Raw genomic sequence first — 25,305 nt, 5'->3', positions numbered from 1 at the left:
ACCTAGTTCTCGTTAATGCAGGTCATTCTCAATGGTTCTTGAACACATGATAGAGGATTTAATATATGGATATAGATAAAATATTGTATGCAACTGTACGTAATTAGGCCTTAAAACACTCATGTGACCCTATCATGAAACTCGGCTACGCCTCGTTTCATAAACCCACACTCGTGTTTTAAGGACCCCTATTACGATACAGTTGCATAAAATACTATTATTACATAGTTAATTGTTTTTGCTAATTGAGTACTGAAATCCAAAAACGTTCTTAACCTTTTATAAGGCCCCATTACTGGAGCATACTACCACAGAATCAAAAGCAGCTATCGAATACATACCTGACAAAGGATATTTTTAAAGCTAGTAGTATTTTCAATAATTACAATGGATATTGTAACTTATAATTAATACAATAAGGTTGAATTTCCTAGTCAATGCATGTGGTCGCTAAATCGCCTCTACCTTCTAAAAGGGTTAACACGTTTCAACATTGTATTCAAGCTTGTACCATGCTTTTGTATTTTGACGCGGACTGGACTTATCTATTGAAATCACTAAAAAATATGTACCACCTTATTACGTCTGAATAAGCGCAATACAGCCGTGGTGGCCTAGCGGTTTGACCTATCGCCTCTCAAGCAGAGGTTCGTGGGTTCAAACCCCGGCTCGCACCTCTGAGTTTTTCCAAATTCATGTGCGGAGTTACATTTGAAATTCACCACGAGCTTTGCGGTGAAGGAAAACATCGTGAGGAAACCTGCACAACCTGCGAAGCAATTCAATGGTGCGTGTGAAGTTCCCAATCCGCACTGGGCCCGCGTGGGAACTATGGCCCAAGCCCTCTTGTTCTGAGAGGCCTGTGCCCAGCAGTGGGACGTATATAGGCTGAGATGATGAAGCGCATGTGGTATAGCTTTGCAAAGTACCTACACGTTTTTACTCTGTATACAAAAATAACTGTAACTATGAGTCATTCATAAATTACGCCACGCATTCAGGGGGGGGGGGGGGGGGAGAGGTCAGAGAGTAATAGGTGAAAATTGAGACGTAATTTATGGACGGCCGATTAATAAAGATAAATAAAAATCAATAAAATTATATTCTAAAGTATTTCATTCATTTATAAATAGTCAATTAATCATATAGTTTTATTAACAATAAAAATAAAATAAAATGAGTAACGAGTGAAGGCGGCGGGTGGGGTCCACTCACACCACTGAGTCTTTGCGGTTCCTGGAACAGATGTATTGATTAAATTCATTGTGTACCTACTTTTATTATTATATAGGGCTCTTAATTAAAAAAAATGCAGGCTTTACTGGTCTATTAGGTATAAGGCGGACTTGTACAGTCAAGGGCATAAATATATCCTCCTGAGTCCTGACGTTTTTTACCAAACTTAGCGTTTAAGACCTAGACGTGGTTGACATGCTTTGTTATTTTGGACATTATTTCAAAATTCTTAGAATTCCTTATTCAATGAACAATTTGTACTTTATAAAGTACATTCGGCCATTATTATTAGTGTTAATTGATCCTTTATAAAATACGCGAGGACTTAGGAGGATATATACATTCTCAAGACGTCAGAAATATTTATACAGCTGTATGCCACTAACCATAAGGTCGATGTCTACATATATTTGATGCTATAGCTGTATAGATATGTATGCCCTCGGCTGTACCAAAAATAAGAATGCAACAAAATGGGAACTAATGAAATAAAATAGATAAACTTGTTAAAAGTATACTGTGGAACTGCGAAATAGCCGCGCATTGGTGCTCGCCCTCCGTGTAATTTGAACAATAAGGCTTAACATACGTTGGGGCAACATATTCAGTCAATGTTCAATAAAAATTAAGATTGTTTTTTTTGGAATCTTTTTGTATTTTTTATTTCAATTCCAAATTTTTACTTTTACGGTCATCCCGTAAAACCTAAATTGAAATTGAAGGGGAAATTCGTGTCTGTACCGTTGACCAGCAGTGGTGTAGCGGTATAGCACGCGGTACGGAATACCGAGGACCTGGGTTCGATTCCCAGTGATGGTCTTATTTTTCTGGTTTTTCTGTGCATCTATATTTCAGTTTGTATTTTCAATTTATGTTCAATGAGTTTGCTCCACTGCCCTCAGTGACCGCTTGTGATGATGATGATGATGATGATGATGATGATAAAGGTGTCACCTCACCACTCACCAGATGTAGTGCGTGTCGTGGTGGGGTGCGCGCATGACGCCGACGCCGCCGCCGAGCCGCCGGTAGTTCATCGCGCCGCAGAGACGCCACTGGTTCGATTCCGGGTCGAATACCTGCCAGTAATAATACATTATTGCATAGGCCGGCACTTAGGCGATTGCCGAACGAAGTAATAGAAGGCTGAGCGCGAGCGAATCCGTTTATAATACTCGCGAGTTCAGCCGCGAGTTGTATTTATAAATGCTTTTTTAAAACATTGTGTGAGAATAGGAAATGCAAAAGTAAAAAAAAAGTTTTCTCAAACGTGCGCCGAAATACATATAGAACTAAAAAATATAGCACCTTTCGTTTATTCTGCAGGCTGGCAGCATTCCATCGTTGCCAGCCGTTTGGTCTCTTCTTTGATTAGTTTGTGTGCGCCGGGTCCCCATGTACCCAGAGTCTCAAAACATATATTTACCTTAAAAATATGTTTACCTTGTCGCTGTCACTGTGTTTGAACTTTTGTATAAAATTGTTAAAAAAACCTAACCTCCTACGGCACAGTGTCGAAAATTGTACGAAAATTTGACTTGGGCCGCATGAGGATGGAGTGACAAGGTTATTAAAGTGTACAGCTATCTTTTGCCTCAACTGTACGATACTGGGATCGAAGCCACAACTCTCTGTTCGAGAGACCATAGATCAAACCCTATGGTCGAGCCTGTATGGTTGATGGCGCGCGTGTGTACCTCTATAGACTTGAGGTAGGCGGTCCCGTCGAAGCCGCCGACGGCGTAGAGCTGCCCGTTGACGACCGCCAGGCCGACGCCGCTGCGCCGTGACGTCATCGCGACCACCGGCGACCACGCGTCGGCTCCGGGGTCGTATCTGAACAACACATTGTTTAACTACAAAGCTTATATAACTCTGTATATAGTTGAATACGTACAGATAAAGAGTAATGTATTTCCATCTCAGATCAAATAAAAAGTAAAGATGGAGCGCGGTGAAACGCCCGGTGAGGCCGGTTTTATAAACATGTGTGCGTAGGCCGGTGTTGCCGTAATAATTCTTAGTACCCCGATACTACAAAAATATCGTTTTATCGTTTTAATTACTTTCACACTTTGATACCGTTACTACAATAAAAAACGTTGATAAACTTTTACAAGAACCAAATAACTACGTTGCGTGTCACTTTCTCACGTTTTAAGCCGTGTTAATAAAGAATAGAATTACTTAATAGAAAAAAGATTATATTACATAGGCGGCTTTTACCCAATACCTAATAGGGTAACTACAATATTATAATGGCAACACTAGTGTTGACGTTTTATGTTAAGTAATAAGGTTTTGGTGAAGTTTGGTCGCAAGTGTGTGCGTGCCACTGTGTTAGCACACGGATTGGTGTAGTTTGACCGGCCTCATTTCGTTGTTCGCAGCGCCCTACCTTTAGTTTTTATTTGATCTCAGATTTCCATCGAGGAAAGTCGGATCTCAATCCAAATAGGACGGCACCCGATGTCGATGACGCGACAAGTTATGCTACAATATTAACATGGCGGGCCTGAAGTGGTTCATCATCCCAGCCTATATACGTCCCACTGCTGGGCACAGGCCTCCTCTCAGAACATGAGGGCTTGGGCCATAGTTCCCACGCGGGCCCAGTGCGGATTGGGAACTTCACACGCACCATTGAATTGCTTCGCAGGTTTCCTTACGAAGTTTTCCTTTACCGCAAAGCTCGTGGTAAATTTCAAATGTAATTCCGCACATGAATTTCGAAAAACTCAGAGGTGCGAGCCGGGGTTTGAACCCACGACCCTCTGCTTGAGAGGCGATAGGTCAAACCACTAGGCCATCACGGCTTCTCACTAGGCCATCACGGCTTCTCGAAGTGGTTATTCATGTCAAACTACTATGTGATAATAAATAATGTCAAAAAAGGTAGAATCATGGCAAAACTCACAGTTACGACATTAAAAACGTTCGAATCGACCGCCGAAGCCGTTTTAATCTCAACTCTCCTCGATAGCAAAGAGTACATGTTATAGTCTCTAATATAGGCTCTAGCCCTTGATCAAAGTAGAGCGAAAATCAAAGTTCGTATATTACCGTCCCTCTCACTCTCGTATTAAATAATATAAGCGTCAGCGGGACGGCAAGATACGAAGTTCTAATTCATATATTTTAATTTTTGTATTTCTTTTCTTTTTTTGTTTTATTTGTGTTTGCTGTTGTTGTTTTTTAGTTTGGTTGTATTTGTGTGTCTTTGGGAATGTGAATAAATGTCTTCTATTCTATTCTATTCTATTCTAATTTAGCACTTTACAATATTTTTCACCTATGATGTTTCTTTAAAAAAATATGGCTCTGTCCATCGGAGGACAATTTTGCCAGTGTCTAGTAGTTTTTGCCGTGGTACGGTAAAAAAATTCTAGAAAACGAAATATGAGAGGTGGATGAACGATGATGTGTAAAATGCATCTCACCTATGATGTGTTCTGTGACGTTTCGAGTTTGACAGTTTTAGAGATGTACCATTTATCGAGTGAACTATCGTTTGTTCTAAGAGTTATTAGTGCCTATTGTAGGAGAAGTTGCATTATAGTTTAAAAAATAATATTTTCCAGTTTTCCGCCCACCGGGCCACCGCTTTCTCGTTCTCGCTCGAAATAATCCCTCAAACGAATTACAAACTCCCGACTCTGGGTGTTCAAAACAGTATTTTTAGGCCGTTTCGGCATTTTGCCAAAAAAAACAACAACAAACTTGACGAGAAACAGTAACAAAAGTCAACAACAATAATAACAGAAACGAACAATAACAAAATACAATGCAAAGAGAATGCAACGGAAACTCAACTCGTATACAAGACAGACGCATTCGTACTGACAGTAATACTAACAAGCACTGGCCACAAAAGGCACAAGATGGCTGCGGCCATTATGAAGTCTATTTAATGGACACTGATATCGATTTAGGTTGTTTTGAAAATAAATATTTAGCCGTGGTGGCCTAGTTGCAGGTGGTAGGACCTTGTGCAAGGTCCGCCCGGATTGCTACCACCATCTTGCTCGCTAATACTGCCGTGAAGCAGCAGTGCTTGCACTGTTGTGTTTCGGCGTGGAGAGTAAGACAGCCGGTGAAATTACTGCCACTTGAGGTATTCCATCTTTGGCCTCTAGGTTGGCAACGCATTTGCAATACCCTGGTGTTGCAGTTGTCTATGGGCGGTGGTGATCTCTTACCATCAGGAGACCCACTTGCTCGTTTGCCATCCAGTCCAATATAAAATAGTGGTTTGACCTATCGCCTCTCAAGCTCAAGGTCGTGGGTTCGAACCCCGGCTCGCACCTCTGAGTTTTTCGAAATTCATGTGCGGAATCACATTTGAAATTTACCACGAGCTTTGCGGTGAAGGAAAACATCGTGAGGAAACCTGCACAAACCTGCGAAGCGATTCAATGGTGCGTGCCAAGTTCCCAATCCGCACTGGGCCCGCGTGGGAACTATGGCCCAAGCCCTCTTGTTCTGAGAGGAGGCCTGTGCGCAGCAGTGGGACGTATATAGGCTGGGATGGATGATGATATTTTTTTTTAAGTACAGTTTTTTGATTATTTTGCTTCAAAATAGAAATTATTTTAAAAAAAAAGTATGCGTAATTCGGAAAATTTTCAAGTGTCACAGAAGTCATCATAGGTGAAAAATCCAATAGTATAGGGCTTACCTTTCGGCGGAGGAGAGCTCGGTGCAGTCGTCGCGGCCGCCGACGGCGTATATCTGTCCGTCGAACACCGCGCAGCCCAGGTGCTTGCGCCGGGTCGACATCGGCGCGACAGGCGTCCACTTGTTAGCTCTAAGGGAGAATACGGTATTTGACAACACCTGCATTTGCCATTACCTATACCATGACCTACCAATCCCTACAAACTATATTTAATACAAAAAAACAGCAATAGATGGCACTACTATTAACATTTGTAAAATATATAATGTGAATAAGCCGAATTAAGTAGAAATATTAAGATTAAAATAAAGACTAGCATATTTTATAAACACAACTTCACATCAACCTTAATAATAATAATAATAATAATTTATTTATTTATCAGACAACATAGATCCATTCATTTGTTAGTACATACACACTTAAAAACTAAGTTAGACATGTTTTAAATTAAATTGAAAAATAAAAATTAATATCAAATGTCAAATATATAAAACCTTAAAATTACAATTACAGATCAGAATTGACGTAAAAAAGAAATACATTTCTAAAAGTTTGTCACCAGGCATTTTTGACAACATGTGTTTTGGTCCAATGGTGCAATATCGGACAAGATACATCCTCCGATATTGCACATAGAAGGCTGTTACTGCTGCCCCTCATCCTATCCATGGCTGATGCATGCTTAATTCAACTCCTTAATTTGAAGATGAGAAACACCATAAAAATAATAAATTGAGAATACGAAAGTATAGGCTACATGTGGCTACATTTTAGCTATGAGGCTTTCGTAGTGTTTTGCAATTGTGACGCTAGATGGCGAATAATCGGAATGCGCTTGCTGGGCTTGCCCCGCGCTTGCTCACATTCGTCGAAACTATTTGAGAGAAACATGCCATTCTCTTCTAATGACGTAAATAAGACAGAGAGATCATGCGTATCTCTAGTCGTCTAGGCTCAGTTGGAGAGCTTGTTGGTTGTTGTCAGTGTACCGTATCCTTAGTGTCTCACTAGATGGCAATACGTATCGTGTTATTTGTGTTGTCACTGGTGCCATCTATTGGAAAATCGAAGGAAAGAAAAATATCCAGTTGAATAGCCAGTATTAGGGTGATACCATTTGCTTGTACTAGGTGGTGTCTCTGTTATATATGTACTCTGTGCCTATACATTATTATGAAAATATAGATACGCAAAAATGTTTAGCGAAAAGAAAATTTAGTTCGGTTGAAAATTGGATATGGTGATTATTTTTTAAATCTGTATAATCTATCTCTTGTGACTAGTTGTGACGTCACATGCAAGTATATTTTTCTCTGTGTAATCTTGAATTTCAAACCTCAAAAAAAAACGGGTTATACAGCTGGAGCTGGGCTAGGAATGAACACAAACAAACTGTCCCGCAACGTTCATAAGAAAGTAGTCGAACAACTACTTAACAAAATTAAAGGATATGAAATAACTAAAATTCATTATAAATGTCACGTTTCATAATAACTTACTGCACGTGACTTAACCTTTGGTATGCCGTGGTACGGATTCGTACCCGGCCCCGCCCCCAATGTAATGGTGTACCTTATCCTTACGTAGTTAGAGTCCAATTATCTTCGGATCTGTCATGCCCTCCTTCCAATGTAATTTGAAACCTAGGAAAACCTAAAGAATCCAACTTTCATCTTTCTTTTTAAATACCTAAAACATACCTACGGCACCAAAGGTTAAACCATCTAAATAGAAAAATGTAAGCTTTATTTTTTAATATGACTGGTTTCGATTTATGAACTGGATAAGTTTTTTTTTAATCTATGTTTCGTAGTTTTTCTTGTCACTAAAACCGATGGGTTCCAAAGAACTTTCCTTCCTTACCTAAGAATCTTTGTATATCTTATCAGACAGGTCAGACTTGCCCATACTGACCAATCTAAATGTGCCACCATGAATAGCGTTTCTTAACCCCGGGTCGCGAGCCAAATTCGGGTCGCAATTTTTTTTTATATATTTTACTTTGACGCGAATTTAAGCGGTATTTTAGAGTCGCGGGCTACAAATATATTTACACTTTGGGTCGCCAGCCAAAATGGTTGAGAACCGCTGCTGTCGCTGAAAAGAGAAGATCGCCGTGATAAGTGTGTATTACAGACAGATATACCTGGGGTCGTATCGCTCGACGGTGTTGAGCGGGGACTGTCCGTCGGAGCCGCCCACCGCGTACAGCGCGCCGCCCAGCACCGCCACCGCCACGCCCAGCCGCCGCGTCGTCATAGCTGCCACCTACACCCACAATCACCATCAATTCATATAATTTTAATTGTTCCCCTCATGGGCCACCAAATTATAATTTAATTGTTTGCTTGTAATTTTTTTTTCTCTGTGTATCTGTTTTCTGTATCGCTTACTATGCATGGTGTACAATAAAGAGTCTTTGTATTGTATTGTATTGTATTATATATTTTATTCATAGTGGAGCTTTGATTAAAAGCTAAATTAATTTTAATAACAGATATTTTTTTCACTAATCATAAATTTGTTTGCCATAAATCGTTGTTTTTTCCAATTTCAAAAGTCCTAAAATCATATGCCCTAAAAGTCAAAAATAATTATTCGCCATAAAAAAAAATCTAACCGAAACAAAAAATACAAAAAAAGGCTAAACTTGACTAATCCGAGACGTTTTTGCTCAGAGAAATCTTGCTCGCTCGCTTCCTGCCACTCCGTACTTTACCGTAACGCTCGTTCTGTTAATTATAGCTAATGATTGTTATCGCATAAAATATTAGGGATTATGAACATTATAGAAAGTAAATATAATGGAATAGTAGTTTATGCTGCTGTTACGTAATAATAAAGGTCCTTTAGTTACATCCATATATTAAATCCTCTATAATGCGTTCAAGAACCATTGAGAATGACCTGCATTGCAACCAGAACTGTCTGCCCCACGAGCTCCTGCGCCCGAAGATGAAGCTGCGCCGCCGCTCCGGTGCGGTAATGTTCATTACAATATCGACTTCGGTTTCGTAATGTTCATTACGATATCGATTTCGTCATAATCTATGGTTTTTGAATATGTATAATAATTTTATTATTAACTCAGGGACTTTATACATCCCCTTGCTATGTTTAAGGCTGTATATTGTTAAGCTTATGGATTTTAAACTTTTATATTTTTAGTTTAATTTCTAGTCACAGGCTCGCGACGTCGAAGTTCCCAAGACGATCCCATAGAGCTTATGGGAACGGAAGCAATACCATGCCCTCGGTACCGCTCTGCTTTCAGAGCATGACATGAGTGCGTGTGAGCTAACTTTGGGGGCGGCAGACGTGAACTTGCCTTCGAAATCCAAAAGCTTAATGGTTACTTGACCTGAAATGTATATTTCAGAACTAAATTATTGTTATTATTATTTTAAAATTTATGACGGTGGAAGCATTCTACACTTCCACTGAACGTAGATATAGTTTAGATATAGTTAGTGTTTAGTATTGTAACTAAGGGACCCCATACATCCCTGTATTTTTATTATTATTATTTTTTGTATTTTTTTTCTTTAATTGTATAATATAGTTTTTAAGTATTTTATTTGTAATTATATTATTATGAAAAAAATACTTTCTGCCAAGTTTCTTGCGGCGCATTCTTCTTGGCAATGATGGTCTTTCCGAAAGCGCTGGTAGTTTAAAAAATGACGTGTAAAAGTGCCCATTGCGGCCTATTTACTGAATAAATCATTTGAATTTTGAATTTGAATTTGAATTTTGAACGCATAATGGACTACATGGGTGTGGATAAAGTGTTATTTATTACGTTATCTAATATTAGCGATATTGAACATTATGGCAATCAATAATTATAGCATGGGATATTAGAGCAAATTAACGTTACGATTAGCGACCATTATAGCGTATAAGATTACGGCAATGAGGGCTATCGCGAATGAATTCGCCGCTAGAGGCGCTAGTGTAGCGTGAGGTCTCCGAAATGTCAAATATCATAGTTTTTGGGTGAGCTACGCGGGTTTATTTATAATTAGAATTATTTTGTGAATATTTTGCAATATCTGAAATTAATTATGGCAAATATGCGTTCCGGGGCAATGAATGTCTGTGTTTTGAGACAGTTTTGTCTTTCGGAAACCTTTGTCCTCCCTTTTTTCCGAACAAAACAGGGACTTTGCAACACTGTGGTATGCTCGATATTTTAGGTATGCTACGGTTTTAAGGTGTATTAAATAATGATTTTAATCTAAACTGTTTTCACGCCCGTAATAACAGACTCTGAAAGCCATACTTAAAAACCTCGCGCAACAGTGCGCCATCTAGTGAGACAAAAAACGATAGCCCTCATTGGTGGGATATCCTCATTGCCATCCACTGTAGTAATAATGAACGACAGTGTTATACTCTTAAGATATCCCGTACCTTGGTCCACCGGTTCTCTTTGGGCTCGTATCTCTCGACGTGGTTGAGGCACTGGACGCCGTCCTGGCCGCCCACGGCGTACAGCGCGCCGTCCAGCACGGCCACGCCCACGGACGTCCGGCACGACGACGTCGGTGCCACCGCCCCGCACCACTGCCGACAATACAGGGACACTGAAGGAACACCTCCAACTATACCGCTCGACGCTCGATTCACAACAGAATAAAGGTCACTTAGACATTTTGTACAAATATGACAGACTCATGATATTTTCACATTTGTGTGAAGTGTATTCAAATAGGTAACACTCATTCAATCCATTTGTGCCAGATCTTGTATAACACTAAATTATTCTTTGTGGATCGGTGACCATAGCAGGATAAATTTAAACAAAAACCAGACAGTTAATTGGGATAGAGCTTTCAGACGTCTATTTATCTCCGTTCTAAATTTAGTTACCACCTCGTACGGATTTACAGCCTTATTCATAAAAAGTTAGAGCCTCCTTGAAGGCTCCTTGAAGGCCCGATGCTAAAAAACATGATTCATAAACGTCTGTTAGCGCTAATCAGTCGATCAAGGCTCTGCTAAAGTTAGCGGACCGTAGACCCTCCTTTATCTCCCTGCTAAGTCACAAAATGGCCGCCACAAGTTTGAACAGCTGACTTTGACAAGAGCAAAAAACCATACCGAAGATATTTTAGTGAAGGGTGAAGTTACGCAAAGATTAAAAAAAAAAACAGGAAAAAATATTTTCAGGAATTTGTATTTAAAAATCCTCTAAATTAGCAGCAATAAATTAACAATAAGTATGAAAAAAAAAAATAGGATGATTAACACAATTATGGCTTTTTGCACAACATAAACATGCGGATCGGAAATGGCGGGAAAACAAACTTCTCGCTTTTTATTTTTTTCCTGCTAATTTGCTGTCACTGCTGTCAACTTTTTTTTTTAATTATCGATTAGGCCATTTTTTGTCTTTGATTTGTCAAGGTGGCCAACATAACGAGTCTAATCAGTCTATCAGCGGCTCAACAACTAGCAGACTGCTAGCAAGCGTTTATGAATCATACTTCTTGACAACCGTCTAACAAGCTTAATCAGTCTGCTAAGTAACAGACCGATCAAACCTCAATTAAGGATTTTTTATGAATAAGGCTGTTAGTGACCACCTATTCCGCATCTGTTCACTACGTATTCCTTGTGTACCTACCCAGCCGGTGCAGCCAGCACGGGTCGTACCGCTCGATGCTGTTGAGGTAGCTCTGCCCGTCGTGCCCCCCAACCCCCCCCAGCACGCACCTGATTGGTCTGCGGGTCGTACCGCTCGATGCTGTTGAGGTAGCTCTGCCCGTCGTGCCCCCCCCCCCCAGCACGCACCTGATTGGTCTGCGGGTCGTACCGCTCGATGCTGTTGAGGTAGCTCTGCCCGTCGGCCCCCCCCCCCAGCACGCACCTGATTGGTCTGCGGGTCGTACCGCTCGATGCTGTTGAGGTAGCTCTGCCCGTCGTGCCCCCCCCAGCACGCACCTGATTGGTCTGCGGGTCGTACCGCTCGATGCTGTTGAGGTAGCTCTGCCCGTCGTGCCCCCCCCCCAGCACGCACCTGATTGGTCTGCGGGTCGTACCGCTCGATGCTGTTGAGGTAGCTCCGCCCGTCGTGCCCCCCCCCAGCACGCACCTGATTGGTCTGCGGGTCGTACCGCTCGATGCTGTTGAGGTAGCTCTGCCCGTCGTGCCCCCCCCCCAGCACGCACCTGATTGGTCTGCGGGTCGTACCGCTCGATGCTGTTGAGGTAGCTCTGCCCGTCGTGCCCCCCCTCAGCACGCACCTGATTGGTCTGCGGGTCGTACCGCTCGATGCTGTTGAGGTAGCTCTGCCCGTCGTGCCCCCCCCCAGCACGCACCTGATTGGTCTGCGGGTCGTACCGCTCGATGCTGTTGAGGTAGCTCTGCCCGTCGTGCCCCCCCCCCAGCACGCACCTGATTGGTCTGCGGGTCGTACCGCTCGATGCTGTTGAGGTAGCTCTGCCCGTCGTGCCCCCCCCCAGCACGCACCTGATTGGTCTGCGGGTCGTACCGCTCGATGCTGTTGCGGTAGCTCTGCCCGTCGTGCCCCCCCCCCAGCACGCACCTGATTGGTCTGCGGGTCGTACCGCTCGATGCTGTTGAGGTAGCTCTGCCCGTCGTGCCCCCCCCCCCCAGCACGCACCTGATTGGTCTGCGGGTCGTACCGCTCGATGCTGTTGAGGTAGCTCTGCCCGTCGTGCCCCCCCCCCCCCCAGCACGCACCTGATTGGTCTGCGGGTCGTACCGCTCGATGCTGTTGAGGTAGCTCTGCCCGTCGTGCCCCCCCACGGCGTACAGCAGGTCGTGCAGCACGGCGACCCCGACCCCGCAGCGCCGCTTGGACATGGGCGCGACCATCTTCCACTCGGCCGTCTGCGGGTCGAAGCGCTCCACAGAGGCTATCGCGTCGCCTGAACACCAGCCGCCGACGGCGAAGAGGACTTCGCCTGGAAGAGACCATGTCGGGTTATTGTGCTTGGCGCCGTTCAAGTTTATTTCTACCATATTATTATTATTCTAATTATACACTAACAGATCACTACACTTGTGTTTTTCTGACCGCCTGATAGCACGAGTTTGCCTTGTTTATATTTTCGTGTATAGACTATTCGTGTAGGTGTCTGCTTGTATAGTCGGCGCGCCGGCTGGTGTGTGTACCGACCCGCCTGGTAGGTGTCTGCGTGTATAGTCGGCGCGCCGGCTGGTGTGTGTACCGACCCGCCTGGTAGGTGTCTGCGTGTATAGTCGGCGCGCCGGCTGGTGTGTGTACCGACCCGCCTGGTAGGTGTCTGCGTGTATAGTCGGCGCGCCGGCTGGTGTGTGTACCGACCCGCCTGGTAGGTGTCTGCGTGTATAGTCGGCGCGCCGGCTGGTGTGTGTACCGACCCGCCTGGTAGGTGTCTGCGTGTATAGTCTGCGCGCCGGCTGGTGTGTGTACCGACCCGCCTGGTAGGTGTCTGCGTGTATAGTCTGCGCGCCGGCTGGTGTGTGTACCGACCCGCCTGGTAGGTGTCTGCGTGTATAGTCTGCGCGCCGGCTGGTGTGTGTACCGACCCGCCTGGTAGGTGTCTGCGTGTATAGTCGGCGCGCCGGCTGGTGTGTGTACCGACCCGCCTGGTAGGTGTCTGCGTGTATAGTCGGCGCGCCGGCTGGTGTGTGTACCGACCCGCCTGGTAGGTGTCTGCGTGTATAGTCGGCGCGCCGGCTGGTGTGTGTACCGACCCGCCTGGTAGGTGTCTGCGTGTATAGTCGGCGCGCCGGCTGGTGTGTGTACCGACCCGCCTGGTAGGTGTCTGCGTGTATAGTCGGCGCGCCGGCTGGTGTGTGTACCGACCCGCCTGGTAGGTGTCTGCGTGTATAGTCGGCGCGCCGGCTGGTGTGTGTACCGACCCGCCTGGTAGGTGTCTGCGTGTATAGTCGGCGCGCCGGCTGGTGTGTGTACCGACCCGCCTGGTAGGTGTCTGCGTGTATAGTCGGCGCGCCGGCTGGTGTGTGTACCGACCCGCCTGGTAGGTGTCTGCGTGTATAGTCTGCGCGCCGGCTGGTGTGTGTACCGACCCGCCTGGTAGGTGTCTGCGTGTATAGTCTGCGCGCCGGCTGGTGTGTGTACCGACCCGCCTGGTAGGTGTCTGCGTGTATAGTCTGCGCGCCGGCTGGTGTGTGTACCGACCCGCCTGGTAGGTGTCTGCGTGTATAGTCTGCGCGCCGGCTGGTGTGTGTACCGACCCGCCTGGTAGGTGTCTGCGTGTATAGTCGGCGCGCCGGCTGGTGTGTGTACCGACCCGCCTGGTAGGTGTCTGCGTGTATAGTCTGCGCGCCGGCTGGTGTGTGTACCGACCCGCCTGGTAGGTGTCTGCGTGTATAGTCTGCGCGCCGGCTGGTGTGTGTACCGACCCGCCTGGTAGGTGTCTGCGTGTATAGTCGGCGCGCCGGCTGGTGTGTGTACCGACCCGCCTGGTAGGTGTCTGCGTGTATAGTCGGCGCGCCGGCTGGTGTGTGTACCGACCCGCCTGGTAGGTGTCTGCGTGTATAGTCGGCGCGCCGGCTGGTGTGTGTACCGACCCGCCTGGTAGGTGTCTGCGTGTATAGTCGGCGCGCCGGCTGGTGTGTGTACCGACCCGCCTGGTAGGTGTCTGCGTGTATAGTCGGCGCGCCGGCTGGTGTGTGTACCGACCCGCCTGGTAGGTGTCTGCGTGTATAGTCGGCGCGCCGGCTGGTGTGTGTACCGACCCGCCTGGTAGGTGTCTGCGTGTATAGTCGGCGCGCCGGCTGGTGTGTGTACCGACCCGCCTGGTAGGTGTCTGCGTGTATAGTCGGCGCGCCGGCTGGTGTGTGTACCGACCCGCCTGGTAGGTGTCTGCGTGTATAGTCGGCGCGCCGGCTGGTGTGTGTACCGACCCGCCTGGTAGGTGTCTGCGTGTATAGTCGGCGCGCCGGCTGGTGTGTGTACCGACCCGCCTGGTAGGTGTCTGCGTGTATAGTCGGCGCGCCGGCTGGTGTGTGTACCGACCCGCCTGGTAGGTGTCTGCGTGTATAGTCGGCGCGCCGGCTGGTGTGTGTACCGACCCGCCTGGTAGGTGTCTGCGTGTATAGTCGGCGCGCCGGCTGGTGTGTGTACCGACCCGCCTGGTAGGTGTCTGCGTGTATAGTCGACGCGCCGGCTGGTGTGTGTACCGACCCGCCTGGTAGGTGTCTGCGTGTATAGTCGGCGCGCCGGCTGGTGTGTGTACCGACCCGCCTGGTAGGTGTCTGCGTGTATAGTCTGCGCGCCGGCTGGTGTGTGTACCGACCCGCCTGGTAGGTGTCTGCGTGTATAGTCGGCGCGCCGGCTGGTGTGTGTACCGACCCGCCTGGTAGGTGTCTGCGTGTATAGTCGGCGCGCCGGCTGGTGGCTGGTGGCTGGTGTGTGTGTGTCTGTGTACGCACCCCGCCTGGTGGGCTTGCGGGGCCTTGTGCGCGGGCCCTGCATGAGCGGGCGCTCCTGGGGCAGCAGCAGGTAGTTCTTGGCCTCGTCGAGCAGGTCGCGGCAGGCGTCGTCGGACCGGATGAGCAGCTCGGAGGACACGGTGCCCACCAGGAACTTGGGGCTCAGCAGCGGCAGCCGCACGTGCTGGAGGACCTGGACGCACCCACATACAAACAAACTGTTACTGAGTTTTTTTAATACATATAAGAGGGGGAAAACGAGCATGCGGGGTCGCCTGATGGAAAGCAAATACAGCCGCCCATGGACACCTGCCAACACGAGGGGTATCACAGGTGCGTTGAGGCCCTTTGAGAGACTGATATTTGAGGGGGGGGGGGCAAAGGGAAATGAAATAGCAACAGTGAAAAGAATTGTTCACTTACAATGTACCTTTTATTGTTCACGCATTACTATTATAATTTAAAAAAAAAGTTTTATTGATTTATTTTGATTGATTTTTAGTTTTGTATAGATTAAAAATTATTTTTTAAAAATAGTACTTTCTTCTTTGTTTGTGGCTGTGTACACCTGATTGCCTTGGTCTTACCAAAGATTTTACTTTACGCACTAGAGCATAAAAAGTCATTTTATGCCGCATAGATCCAGCATAAACACGAACTTTACGAGCAGGAGTAGTGAAAAATAATTTACGGTTAATTTACACACTAGCTTTTACCAACGGCTTCGCATGCGTGTATTTCACTATGTTATGCTAAAAGCTGCCTTCCTACCAAATCTCGAGTTTTTAGAACAGCTGGATTTATACTATATTAGTTTTGATTCCATGATAATGTATTGCAAAAGTTTTTTAAAAGGCGGAACACAAAGTGATCCTATAAGGCAAGGCTGGTCAACATTTTTTAGGAGGGCAATTTTTTTTAAGTCAGGGGCGGAGCTAGGCCAATATTTTTAACCACGCCAACGCAGCGCCAATTAACGCATTGCCGGGCAAGTGCAAATGCCTTGGCGGGCTGGCTACTTAGTGAGCCGCGGGCCTGGGCTTCAGCAGCCTCGCTATGGCTATAGAGGGTCCGTTTTTGGGGTGTGATGCGTAGTGGTCTGACCTGCGCCAAGTGCTGGCGGCGCTCGGCCACGTTGTACTTGACCCAGGACATGACGGCCTGGAAGGTCTGCTCCTCGGAGCGCACGTTCAGCTCGTCCGAGGACACGATGTCTATCAGCTGGGCTGCCGGCAGCAGCAGGAACTCCTCGCTCTCCATCACCTGGGAACATGAACAGCCCACTATCAAAATATGCATTTATGCAATGCTTCAAAAATATGTACACCAGTATTCTGTAATGTGGTTGAGTGGTTCGCATCCTTAATATTATAAACGCGAAAGTAGCTCTGTTTGTCTGTCTTTCAGTCACGTCTTCACGCTTAAACCGCTAAATCGATTGAGATGAATTTTTTTACAGAGATAGTTTGAAATCATAGTGACTGCATAGATATTTTTTATCCCATAAAATTGTATAAAAGTATAAGAAAACAAAAACATTCAATAGCAAGTTATTATAACGTCATAAATATTAACGCCATAAGTGAAAAAAAATGAAAAATGAGAAAGAGGTAACACAAGTATGTTTGCTATAAAATTAGCCTGCATAGTGTAAAAAAATCTAGTGTTCGGTTGCTCAACCTGACGGTCTTATGAAATTTGACAGATTGCGTACAAATATTTTTGCTACCAATCCTACCAAAAACAGTAAGTAGCCGTATAAAAAAAAAACTTTGTGTGTTTGGTTGGCTAACCTGGCGCCCATCTAATATCTGCTACTGGCTACTAACTCTGACAAAAAAAATAATTGAGAGTGCGAATGTAAACTTACAAAAATGGAATCATCGAATGCTAGTGACATTTCTTTCATATTAATTGTTTAGTATGAGCTTTTTTTTCGTCTACTATACCTAGTGCCATCCACGAAGACGCGTGATTTTGTCAAAATTAGCCATTAATGACATTGTAATAAGAACCACGGCACGCGTCATCGTGAATGACTCTACCTATATTCCTGTAATAGTTGAAAGAAAAGCAGATTATGCAACTCGCATTGAGTAATTTATATTGCCCTCGTGCTTTTTAAAGCCCTCGCTAACGCTCGGGCTCCAAATCGGCACTAGGTGCGATAATAATTTTTCTGCTTGGTGCAACAATCTACTATTAATTCTTGATTATCTTTTAAGCAGTAAGATTTATGCCACCGGTTTCATAGAAAAAATGACTACTTCTGAAGTGTCAAATGTTCCGATGAAGTTAACTGAAATCAAACAACACGGTATACAGGGCGTCCCACGGCTATGCCACATGGAGGGAAAGTACCTTGAATATTGTAGATGGAACCTTTTGCTGAAAGAAGACATTATTTTAATTTTAAAAACAATTTAAACTGCATTCATAGATTTTAAAATAATTACATGGTTGAACCGGGAATCGAACCCGCTACACGAGAAAAATAATTACCCTGTAGCTTTATCATACCGATCGAAAGGCTTCATCATAAGGATTATTTTTGCTAAATAACATAGTGTCAGAAATAAAGGGAAGACCATGAATTTTAACATTTTTAATACAAAATTAATCAATTTATCAAATGCTCGAAATGAGTCCCTTCTTGTTGAATACAAAGTCGCACTCTTTTGATTATTTCTCTCTCTGTCGATTTTTTGATCTTGTTGTGGTGGATATTTAGAATAATACGTCTAAGTTCTGTTTGTAGCTCGTTGATACTTTCATACTGGTTCTTGTAAACTAAATTTTTTACATAACCCCATAAAAAAAAATCTAACGGGGTTAGATCTGGGGATCTCGGCGGCCATCTTATTTGTCCATTTGTTCCGATCCAGGGACGAAAGTGTTCATTGAGATAGTCCCCTGTTCTGTGACTGTTATGAGCCGGAGCCCCATCTTGCTGAAAAGTAAGGTTATGTCGTTCTGCAACCGGTAGATTATTTATCTCATATCTTAAAATCTCAAGTATTTCTAAATACCTTTCCGTATTCAAATGCCCTTCGTAAAAATGTACTAAGAGGACCCGGTTATTTACAATCCCACACCAACAGTTGAACGAAAAACGCACTTGATTATTAGTCTCACGGATACGTAAGGGATTCTCCCTGCACCAAATGCGATTATTGTGACGGTTGTACATACCATTATTGCTGAAGTTTGTCTCGTCTGACCAGATAATATTATTTAGAAAATACGGATCCTCTAGGATGAGCCTCTCGATTTCATGACAGTAAATAAGTCGTCTTTCAGGATCACCCGGCAGTAATTTTTGTACTAATCGCCCTTCAACGTAACTTTTGAATTTGTATTTTTTCAGTACACGGTGTATTTTGCTTTTCGAAATTCCGATCACTTCTTCACCTTCTCTCACTGAACTTTTAGGATTTGCCTCAAAGTATATCAAAATGTCGAGTTCATCGTCAGTGTTTATGATTTGGTGCCGCGGTTGTGGTATGCGATGATCGAAACGGCCCAAATTTAGCAGATTATCCACAAACCGTTTCATTATAAATCGAGATGGTGTATTTCTATCAGGATATCTTTCACGGTGCCATTGTAAGGCTAATGTTATGTTTTTGTGGTTTAAAAAGTATGCTTCCATTAAATCAAAAAATTATTTTGATACGCCATGGTTATGTATGTAATCCTACAATGAAAATCACAGAAACAAAAGAATAAAAGTTTGAAAATGGAACACATTTTTGAATTGAATTATTTCTTTATAATCAGCCAGCCGCATTGCGATGGACAAAATAATTTACGCGTCTTTCGGCTCAGGATACGGCTCGATTTGTTGCATACAATCAGGTACCTACTAATTACGTATCTCTTTATCATTTTATCATGCACTTAAATTATAATAGGGAAATGATGCGTACTTCTCAAGTGGGTACTGATTTATTAGTAAGAGGTACTTATGATAATGACAGTTGTATGTCCTTACGACAATGTCAGCTTTTCATTTTTCTGAACAAAATTTCACATACAATGTTAAAATTCATGGTCTTCCTTTTATTTCTGACACTATGTTATTTAACAAAAAATAATCCTTATGATGAAGCCTTTCGATCGGTATGATAAAGCTACAGGGTAATTATTTTTCTCGTGTAGCGGGTTCGATTCCCGGTTCAACCATGTAATTATTTTAAAATCTATGAATGCAGTTTAAATTGTTTTTAAAATTAAAATAATGTCTTCTTTCAGCAAAAGGTTCCATCTACAATATTCAAGGTACTTTCCCTCCATGTGGCATAGCCGTGGGACGCCCTGTATATAGCTGGTAAAGCCGAAGCAAAATCGCCTACATCTTTCACAAATCCTTAACGTCCTGTTGTCCTATTTTGTAAATATTGGGCAAGCCAGCGGAAATCGGGTTCTATAAACGCTTCGCCACTGGTGGACTGACCTCTGGAAAGTTCTGCTGCGTGAACTTATCGGCTATGCGGAGCAGCTCGCGGCAGGAATGCGTGTCGGCGAAGGCGCGGATGCCGAGGCAGTTGGAACAGTCCAGCTGCCGCTTGAGGAACTCGCAGCACACGTCCTGGATCTCTTGCAGCTGCAGCAGGCACGCTGCTGGCAACAAAGCCTGGGGAATACCAAAAGGTACGTGGTGAGTGGTGAGACCACAGTTGGATATAGCTTGAGCGAGTGCGGTTAATGACCACGAATTTACAGTCACCAGCATGAATTGTTGGAACTTTTTGGTGTTTTGTAAACCTAGTTATAAAGCTTTGTTTCTTCTAGTTGTGACAAAGTCACTCATTACTCTTTTGCTTGTCGCGTAGCACGTTATTTTTGAATACATTTTATTTTCTTCAGTTTAAAGCTTGTTTTACCTAAAACTATACAATATCTATCATGAATATCTAACAACAAACGCCTGTTGGATGTGTCAGAATTTTTGCACGCTCTTCTGTGGCAGATATTAATGCAGGTGACACATGACAAAAATGCAAGCTCTGATGACTTTTGCCTTCATGCAAGAGTACAAAATATCACATATACGTAGATTATCAGCTCTTGAGATGTTTAGAGTTAGTATTCAGTATTTATTTATTGCAACACCTTTTACAAAAAATTATAAAAAATGATGCCCTGTTGGGGCGCGGCAATTTTAAATTTAATTACATTAATTAGCTTATACATAACAACATATTATATAGTTAACTAGGGCTCCCTCGTCCCATAGTCATCTCTGTCTATAGGCGTTCACTACAGGTCACAGACATCCACTCAGAATGAGAGATATTGAACCATAGTTCCCACGCAAGACCAGTATGAATAATATAATAATAGGAACTTCACACGCACTAAGCAATTTGTTATATCTCATGGTAAAAAAGTTGTTTCATAAAACTTATCCCAAGCTCCAACCCACGCCCTTCTGAGGAGAGCCTGTAGGTCCAACCAAGACTACCACGACTCTTGAGGGGGCAGCCTTACGTCACACATTTAGGGGGGGAGAAGGATCAGGCGGTTTGAGACGTAGCAATACGTGTGACAAGGGGTGCTAATAACACCGTCCAAGCGCGAGTAGGACTCGCGCACGAAGGGTTCCGTACCATTATCTATACAACATTAAAGATTAGCAAAAAAGGAAAAAAAACAAGTTTGTTGTATGGAAGCCCCATTTAAATATTTATTTTATTTTAAATTAATTATTTTGTTTTTAAAGTAAACATTCTGTGAGCATTTCATTTTGAGCAAAAAACGGCCAAAAAAATCAAATTTGTTGTATGGGGGGCCTCCCGTAAATATTTATTTTATTCTGTTTTTAGTATTTATTGATATAGCGGCCACAGTAATACATAACCTGTGAAAATTTCAGGTGCCTAGCTAGCTATTACGGCTCAAGAGATAGAGCCCTGTGACGGAGCGGAGTCTCAGTAATAGGGTTCCGTTGGCACCCTTTGGGTACGGAGCCCTAAAAATGGTCAAACTAGGTGTAACGTACTTTATGGTCAGCCCCTGATGATGAGGGCTAGTGCTAGTACCTGAACGTTGCTCTCTTCGACGACGATGTGCGCCGTGTAGCAGAACTCGACGAGCTGTTCCATGGCCTGGTCGTCCACGTCGCGGATGGTGACCTCTGTGGCGCGCGACTCGGCCAGCTCGCCCGTGAACATCGCGCGGAAATACGGGCTGCATGCCGACAGGATCACCCTGACAACAACAAACAACAACCTACAACTACAGTAAACGACACCTAAAAAGATCAAGATTGGTTTTTTGGAATCTTTTTGTATTTTTTATTTCAATTCCAAATTTTTACTTTTACGGTCATCCCGTAAAACCTAAATTGAAAATACAAACTGAAATATAGATGCACAGGAAAACCAGAAAAATAAGACCAGCACTGGGAATCGAACCCAGGTCCTCGGTATTCCGTACCGCGTGCTATACCGCTACACCACTGCTGGTGCTCCGAGGACCTGGGTTCGATTCTTAATGCTGGTCTTTTTTATTCGATTGGATGGCAAACGAGCAAGTGGGTCTCCTGATGGTAAGAGATCACCACCGCCCATAACCATCTGCAACACCAGGGGTATTGCAGACGCGTTGCCAACCTGGAGGCCTAAGATAGGATACCTCACGTGCCAGTAATTTCACCGGCTGTCTTACTCTCCACGCCGAAACACAACAGTGCAAGCACTGCTGCTTCGCGGCAGGATTAGCGAGCAATATGGTAGTAGCAATCCGGGCGGACCTTGCACAAGGTCCTACTACCTGCAAAAATGTCGACGTGTATGTCGACGGAGCCCCGCTTGGCGGGGCTTTTATTTCCGGGCGGTCTGCTCTTCGGGCATCTGAAGATACCTAACGAACCTAACCTACCTATTGATGTGTAATAATACTAATAATGTGGAATGGACACTAAGGGGTAACGATTTGTTAGATTAATGATTTCGAGTAAAATAAAGCCGCACTATTTTATACTTACTGATAATAGTTACGAAAAATAAAATAATCGACTGGTAAAATATGCGAAAAAAATTAACGCGAACATTAAAATACGCTTCATGAAAAATCGCTACATTAATAAAGACGAACGAGTAAATTTGCGATCGTGAAAAACCGCGATGTGAAAATTCGCTACTCAAAAAATGTGTTTGTGAAAATTATTTAACAACCCCCTGTGCGGTCTGTCGCCTGGCCTGTTACCCGTGCGGACTGTCGCCCGGCCTGTCACCTGTGCGGCCTGTCACCCGTCCTGTTGCCTGTGCGGCCTGTCACCCGTCCTGTTGCCTGTGCGGCCTGTCACCCGTCCTGTTGCCTGTGCGGCCTGTCACCCGTCCTGTTGCCTGTGCGGCCTGTCACCCGTCCTGTTGCCTGTGCGGCCTGTCACCCGTCCTGTTGCCTGTGCGGCCTGTCACCCGTCCTGTTACCTGTGCGGGCTGTCACCTGCGCGGGCTGTTACCTGTGCGCGAACAGCTTGCGGCTGGCCACGTTGAGCACGACGTCGCAGAGCTCGCGGTGGCGGCGCAGCGCCGAGAGCTCGGCCAGCACGGCGCGCGGGTGCTTCTCCGACGTGTGCGACAGACGCGCGCCGCCGCCCGGCGACCCGCCCTCGCCCATCCTGCGCCCAGGACAACACACTTCCTAAATACAGTTTCGCACAACCTAATACGATCCAGAGTAGCAGAACTGTTTGCATGGTTCCGTCGTACGATTTCTTTTCAATCTGGTGCATACCAGCAAATTACAAGTTGCAAGTTGGTCGCAAACCGGCAGTTTTTGCTTATTGTTATTATTCAATGCGTTAACTTAACTTGGAGACAGCGGCAATGGACTAGTTCTCTCTAATTAGACCATCCATTATATTATTAGAAAATAATGTTGTTTTTTAAGTTTGTAATTTTTTAATTAATTGACAAGTGATGAAAATTGCAAAACAGGTTACATGCACATCAAGAGAAAACTCTACAACACATGTATTTTACCAATCTTCACATATGGCTGCCAAACATGGGCAGGCACAAAACCACAATGTAAAAGATTAAGCATAACTCAGAGCCATGGAAAGAAGCATTTTAAAAAAAGAAGAATCAACAAAATAAGGAATAAAAAGTTAAGAGACAAAACCGGATTAACTGATGTTACATGCAAAACAAAGCAACTAAAATGGAAGTGGGCCGGACACACTATTAGAGGAGGAGATAAGTGGAGCAAAATTGCAACTAGGGCACCCTAGAGGCCATAAAAGAAACAGGGGTAGGCAATTTAAAAGGTGGGCCAATGAAATCGAAGACATGGCGGGAAAGACTAAAACATGGACCAGATTACTACACAATAGAGAAGAGTGGAGAAAAATGAGAGAGGCCTTTGCTCAAAGGCACACAGAATCGTTTACTGTAGATTAAGGAAAACTATAGATATATACTAAGAGGAAACTATAGAAATGCACCAATGTTGCTAATAATTAAGTTGCGTTATATAATTTTTTTTTTCATTTTTGATCAGATCAAAATCAGTTAATATTTATAAGGATAAAATTCATAATACTTATCTGTTTATATAAAAAGCAGTCAGTGACAAAACAATACTTTTAGCTTTAACCTAATAAACAAACTGTAATTAGATCACACTAGACATAAATTAACATAATTAAATCTGAATTAATAAGACTACATACCAAAGTAATTTAAAACAGAAACAGAAAGTACCCTTGAATTAATTGCTATATTATGTAAATGTGATGTTTCAAATTTGGTAATACAGTACTCTGGCCGTCCATACAGTTTACCCAAGATTTACCTAACAGTTAAGTCATGCGTTTTGCACAATTTTCGTTGCATCAGTACCACTAGTAATTAATTAACTTAGTATGCTTGTTGATCCATGCGAAATTTTATTGTTATCTTTTTCTATTCTCATTTGAAAAATTTGTATTACTTTAGACAAGCAAAATTGGAATAGAATGATTTTTTTTTATACTTCTCAGGTATGAAAGGTAGCCCATGACCATGTTAAATTTCTTTTGTAATCATAAATCAGCATAGGAAGGTTGTTAAAAAATAAAAATAAAAATTAGTTATGTTCATAATATTTTTTGCTTTGTTCTTTTCTTTCTAAAAAAAATTTATTAAAAAGAAAAAATATTATCTTCCTTTTTAATGAGATAATAAACTCGCCAACTAATTTAAGAAAATAGACACAATTTATAATAAAAAAATTAGCCATTTTTAGCTTTATATACATAGTCAAAGTTGCTTGCTATAATTTCACTTGCAAAATTTATGTTTTCTTAAGTTTGCAATATATTATCACTTTTCACATTTTTACACACACATTCTGAACACTATTTATCCCCAAAAACATTTTCCGAATATAGGTAACCCACTTAACACCCACACACCAGGAACTGTTAAATATGTTAAACTGTTACTCATGTAGATGTTTCGGCTAGCCAAATTACATGTTCTAAATGCACTAACAACTGAACCAGTTCAAGGCAATATATTTATAATCTAGTTTTGATAACAAAATCACAATTAATTTCAACACACCCTATGTGACACAGATCACCACAGATGTTAAAACTTCATGTTGAACGAGATTTCTTGGCCAGATACGATCATATGAGAATCCCGGGTATTCAAACAGATTGTTTGTCATTTGTTTCAGTGAATAGCCAGGGTTCACTCACCTCTTGTGTCCTCGCGAGTTTCCCAGCTGCAAGCGCAGCGGGGGCGAAGCCCAACCCCACACGGAGTCAATCTGCAACACACAACACCGCTCCAAAAACACCTATTTACAAACCAAACCAGTTGTTCTGTACAACCATTATGCAAATGTCACAGTGCCCTCGCCCTCGCTCGTACCTTTAACGATTGTCTTCGACTAGACAATGAAACACCACTCCAGGGAGCGCCAGACGACCGCAGAGCGCCCCGAGGATGGAAACTATTATACAATTAACGGCA

The 25,305-nt window shown here is 43.7% G+C and overlaps 1 protein-coding gene across 1 annotated transcript; it reads right to left on the bottom strand.

The window, feature by feature from the left end:
* Positions 1-1,083: 1,083 nt before the first annotated feature.
* On the bottom strand, positions 1,084-25,217 carry dbo (Kelch-like protein diablo). The gene is made up of 14 exons (XM_074085196.1): positions 25,204-25,217; positions 25,029-25,099; positions 22,800-22,958; positions 21,376-21,544; positions 19,788-19,967; positions 16,436-16,594; positions 15,332-15,524; positions 12,629-12,852; positions 10,334-10,486; positions 8,064-8,185; positions 5,915-6,043; positions 2,934-3,072; positions 2,203-2,315; positions 1,084-1,236 (listed from the first exon to the last, which is right to left on the bottom strand). The coding sequence occupies exons 3-14, from the start codon at positions 22,955-22,957 to the stop codon at positions 1,212-1,214; spliced, it is 1,764 nt and encodes a 587-aa protein (XP_073941297.1). The 5' UTR covers position 22,958; positions 25,029-25,099; positions 25,204-25,217; the 3' UTR covers positions 1,084-1,211.
* Positions 25,218-25,305: the final 88 nt, after the last annotated feature.

The sequence above is a fragment of the Choristoneura fumiferana genome, chromosome 3 (genome assembly GCF_025370935.1).
Source record: "Choristoneura fumiferana chromosome 3, NRCan_CFum_1, whole genome shotgun sequence".
NCBI classification, from domain to species: Eukaryota; Metazoa; Arthropoda; class Insecta; order Lepidoptera; family Tortricidae; genus Choristoneura; species Choristoneura fumiferana.
This window is presented reverse-complemented; position numbering and strand designations above follow the sequence as displayed.

What these genes read in the sequence shown, in the direction of transcription:
- dbo (XM_074085196.1), bottom strand. Translation starts at nt 22,957, where the DNA reads ATGGGCGAGGGCGGGTCGCCGGGCGGCGGCGCGCGTCTGTCGCACACG. An exon ending in CCGCAAGCCCACCAGGCGGG is followed by an intron (nt 12,853 to 15,331) that starts GTGCGTACACAG and finishes GGTCTCTTCCAG; the next exon opens with GCGAAGTCCTCTTCGCCGTC. An exon ending in GAGCTCTCCTCCGCCGAAAG is followed by an intron (nt 3,073 to 5,914) that starts GTAAGCCCTATA and finishes TGTGTTGTTCAG; the next exon opens with ATACGACCCCGGAGCCGACG.